The sequence below is a fragment of the Hydra vulgaris genome, chromosome 03 (genome assembly GCF_038396675.1).
Source record: "Hydra vulgaris chromosome 03, alternate assembly HydraT2T_AEP".
In the NCBI taxonomy this organism is placed as follows: domain Eukaryota; kingdom Metazoa; phylum Cnidaria; class Hydrozoa; order Anthoathecata; family Hydridae; genus Hydra; species Hydra vulgaris.
In genome coordinates this window covers 48,322,501-48,327,500 of record NC_088922.1, presented here as the reverse complement: position 1 = coordinate 48,327,500, position 5,000 = coordinate 48,322,501, and the positions used below count along the sequence as shown (strand labels likewise).

At 26.4% G+C, this 5,000-nt stretch overlaps 1 protein-coding gene across 4 annotated transcripts in view; it reads right to left on the bottom strand.

Annotated features, from left to right (window-relative positions):
* Positions 1 to 5,000, bottom strand: part of LOC100210698 (protein still life, isoform SIF type 1) — a 56,543-nt gene that overhangs the window by 17,160 nt on the left and 34,383 nt on the right. For all 4 annotated transcript variants that reach the window (XM_065793493.1, XM_065793496.1, XM_065793495.1 and 1 more), the window contains exon 15: positions 2,481 to 2,618. In XM_065793493.1, coding sequence (XP_065649565.1) covers positions 2,481 to 2,618 — 138 coding nt within the window. The remainder of the gene's footprint in view (positions 1 to 2,480; positions 2,619 to 5,000) is intronic.

Here is a 5,000-nt window from a genome sequence, read left to right as displayed (position 1 = left end):
ATCACAATATTATTGACACTCCTATATTGATTAATAATAACTCTCTCACTCTCAGTCAAGGTCCGAAAGCACATTGTAAACGTAGTTAGATCTGCTTTATCTGCCATTCTTGAGCCACTCCACCATCACCCTAAGATTACATATCCTTTTTTTACAAATATTATCATGGTTGCTGTTCCAAAGTGCTTTTATCCAAAGTTCAATCAACCAAAACTCATTCTCGTTTGGCTTGTCATTCAGCATAATCGTATTTCTTTACTGTATCTGTTAAAAATTTTTTTATTTATCTAGTTTTTTTCCTAGCACATCAACATAACCTCAAAACTCTCACCAATCTTTGTGTTTTCTTTACTTATACAACCTGCAACTTTATTAGTCTTCAGTTACCCGTTTCCATGTGTTTTAAGCCTTTTTTTTTTTTTTCTAGTAACTCATAACTTAATAGTGGTAGTTTGCAACTTAGTTAGAAGTGATTTAGTTAATTATATTATATTATAAATTATAAGTTGAATATATATATATATATATATATATATATATATATATATATATATATATATATATATATATATATATATATACATGGCAGCATTTAATAAATAGAAAATGTATGCATAAATTAATAATATATAAAGTTTCATTAATTTTTTTTTCTAGCCCCTTGCGGCTATTAACCCGTGCTGAATTTTGCTGGGTTTGAAAAAAGGGCTGGGTTTGAAAAAAGTTTCATTTTTAACCTTGGTCACTTACTAAATGGAATTATTCATTGCACTACCAACATGGATTCAATCTAATGTAATCTTTTTCAATTGTTAATAACAGATAACAACTGAAAAGCAAAATTTAAAGATACATAAATCTTCAAGGTATGAGGAAAAATGAAAAAACAAAAAGCAAAAATGTTTTATAAAGTATTTTTATTTTAGTGTTTTAAATATTTTTTAAAAGGCTCAAACTTTGCCCATAAAGATGGAGCTTCTCAACAACAGGCAGCAAAAACGGTCAACTGTACTCAGCAACACATTAGTAAAACATAAGAAAAAAAGACATAAGTTAAATCAAGAAAAAAAAAACCAAAATATTTTGACCAACAAAACAGTTGCTAGAACTACGTGCAATTGATTGTGTCAGAAATTTAAAAATTGATAACCAATCATTGATGATAAGTCTTATTTTACATTAAATCACTCCAGTTTCAATGGAAATGATATATTTTATATTAGCAGTGTAAAATCTGCTCCATCTACAGTACCAAACAAAACAAAAGTTTCAACAAGAAAAAAAAAAAAACTTCTATGGATTGCTTTTTTTGCAAATGGTATTTTTTAGTCCTATTTTGTGCCTTGTGGACTGGCTATAAATCAAGAAATCTACTTAAACAAATATCATTCAGATGGTGCATATGCATTCTGGCTCCATTTGGTATCATTTCACTTTGCAAAAACACTAATCATTTACCTATATATATAAAAAAAGTGCATTTTGTTGAGAAAGCAGGTAACCCTAGAAACTTGAATTAAAATACTTTCTAAAACATTTTTCTTTTTTGTTTCACAATATACCTTAAAAGAGATATGTGTCTTTAAATCCAATCTCATTATTTAGTCGTCACCCGTTATATTAAAAACCAAATCTCTTACATAGAGAAAAACAAGCATTATTGACTAAATTTGTAAACATATAGATCCATCACAACATATAGATCCATCACAACTAGAGGCCCACAACTATGGAGTAAAGTAATTAGAAATGACATCAAAACGCTTGCAAACATAAATATTTTTAAATCAAAACTAATAGAAATAATTTTAATTAATCAAAACATGAAGGACTTCTTCTAGAGCTATATTTATTTGTTGGCCTTTAAAATATTGTATAGTATATTTTCATTTTATTTGCAAAGGTTTAAAAACTTTACTAAAAAACTTATTTTTTATTTTCTTTTTATGAAAAACTAAAGGTCTTGCTATAGAAGTTTAAATTCTTTTCATTACATTTCCTAATTAAGAATTCTTAATCGCAATAATTAAAAACATTTATATATAGTTTCAAATATTATTTTTGTTTGTTTGTTTTTTTTACATTTTTGCTTTGTGTTCAATTATATTTAAAAATAAGTTTTAGAATTTAATACCTCTATTTTTGTCTTTTTTGTTTGTTTGTTTGTTTGTTTGTTTTTGTTTAAAAAAATAAATAAATAAAATTAAAAAAAAAAAAAAATTAAAAAAATAAAATTAATTTTCCTTTTTTTTCTTCTTTTTATATTTGATAACTTTTTTAATGACAAGATTTGATAGCTATATTATTTACGGATTATTGGGAGCTTGGCCATAAGACTATTTTGTCTTCTTCTTGCCCCCGCCATGTGTATATTTTACCAATACGAGAGTTGTAATTATTTTAAACGGCAAACTTATAACTTTAAATAAAAAAAAATTGATAATAAATTCTAAAAAGTTAAAAAATTATGTCAATTAAACCTTTGTGTAAGTAATTTCTGTATTAATAAGTTCTAAAATAGATTTCCTGAGTTTTTCGCTTGGCTTCATTGATAATGGTGCATTTTCAAATAAATTACCATTCATTTCACGTGCTAGAATATTAACTTGCTCAGTAATCTAAACAAATATAAAAAAAAGCTATATAATTATATATCAAAAAAACATAAAGCAATACAGAACAAAAATATGAACAAAAAATGTTTATTATAACATGTTAATTTAAAATTTAAAATTGGGTTTTCTTTTTTTACAAATTTAGGGCAAATAATTACAAAAATACAAACCATAATTTTGATTTTACACAAATATAAATGCCAACCTCAAGATTTCATTAGTATAAATATAATTTTTTAAATTGCTGAAGTTTTTGACACACTGTGGATATGCAATTTTAGGCCTCAAAATTATCTTTTATCTATGATAAATTCTGTACTTGGTTAAAGAGTTTTCTGCAACAAAATCAAAAATTAAATAACTAAATTTTTTTATATTAACTTGTAAATTATTATGTTATGGTATCATTCAGCATTCCATAAAGTCACAACAACACTTAATTTTTTGTGGAATAGATAATATTAAAGATAAGCAAAGTTGTTGATAAGATGGTTGACAAAAAAAACAACAGTAATTGTGTAAATTAGAAGAACATGAAGACAGGAAGAGATTTAATAAAGAAAGAATGCTATTAGAAAAAACAGCCATGACAACAGTAATATAAACAAAGACATACAAGACTTGTAAAGATAGAGACTAGAATCAAGAATTAAGAAAATGACTAACACAACAAAAAGAGGCAACCTTAACAGATGCTAAGTTTGCAATTGAATGGATATATAGTTCCATGACAGGTCACTATGGAGAAGACCATCATGCTAAACTTTATCAAAAGACTTTAATGTGTCAAGATCAATAGCCTAATAAATAATTTTTAGAGAAAAATTAAACATATATATTACTCTATACAACCCTATACAACCAATAAGCTTTGCAGTTGACTTACAAAGTTGTGACGAAGTGCTTTTTATATTGGTTCAAAAATGCAAAGTACTAAAAGCACCATCTATGCAGTGTCAACACTCTGTACTCAAGCAAAAAATCCATGAGGAAATTCAAGAAAGTTAAGCACTCATTATCACAGGCAGGTAACAATTTAACACAGTTTTACATCATTACAAGCTTAATCGATGAAAAAAGGAATGCAAAACAAATTTTCTGTTTTCCCTAAAGTCTTTACCAAGGAGACCTTCTAAAAGACAGTTTCAGGATACAGTTTACATCTACCCAAGATAAATATTTTTATTGAGACATTAACATTAGTCTTTACACAACCAAAAGTCTCAGGAAAGAGAGGAAGAGGGCAGGGGAATATCTAAGTTAACTTTTCCTGGCTTAAAAATGAGTTTTACATCTATATCTAAATTCAGTAACTCATTAGTAAGTTACAAAAAAAGATAAAAAAAACTTTTAACTTTATTTCTGAAACTTTTTAACAACAGTAAAGTGAGATTTGATTAAAAGTGTCTCATGCTTCTACATATAGAAAAATTGAAAAATAAAGTTTTTATTTTTGCTGACAATATTGTTAGGTGAATTATAAGTTAAATGAATAACAAGGAAGAATTTTTTTTATTATTGTTACTAATAATAAAAAAAATTTATCCTTATAGTAATTGTTATTAATGTTTATATTATAAATTATTTTTGAAATTTTTATATAATTTCCTCTCTTTTTTACACGTATTCATGCACACACACATACTTGTTCACTTACTTTAGCAGATTTGAGTTAGATAGCACTGTTCTAATATGCTTAGCACTGTCCTAATATGCTTTAAAGTGTAGATTTTAATACAGACTATTTTTTTTAGAAAAAGAGCAGACACGTATACATATGTGTGTGTATTTTTTTAAGATTTGTTAACATCTTTGCAAAATATCTGTAAAATATCATTAAATCAAAGATACTAAATAACAACTGTGTCAAGCAAAAGCAGTGCTGTTTATCAATTAACAAGAAAAGCTACTATTAGGATATATATAGGTCAATGATTCTTGATGCACAGGGCAACCTTACACTTCTCTAACTTCTCTATGAGACAATAAAATTCATGAATCTTTTTATGAAGCTAATTGCTATCTCTAAAAGGTAACTTCAATTACGCTGACATCAAATGAGACATAGAATGCAACATTGAATTGGTCACAACTACTCAAACCCTGCAACTGTATCTCAATAAGAATGTGCTTCTTTGTATACCGATAAGAATTTATTGCAACTATGTTGCGATACATTCTTATCGATATGCAAAGAAGCATGTTGGTTATTTATTCCTATTAAAACACTGAACAAGCAAAAAATTAATGCACCAAAATGGTTTGACTCATATATAAAAAACTCATTTAGGATAAAAATCCTGCATGGTGCAAATTTTGTATATCTAAAGTGTCGAACTCAACAACAAACAGCATAAATCAAAAAAAAATATGCAAAAATTTTAT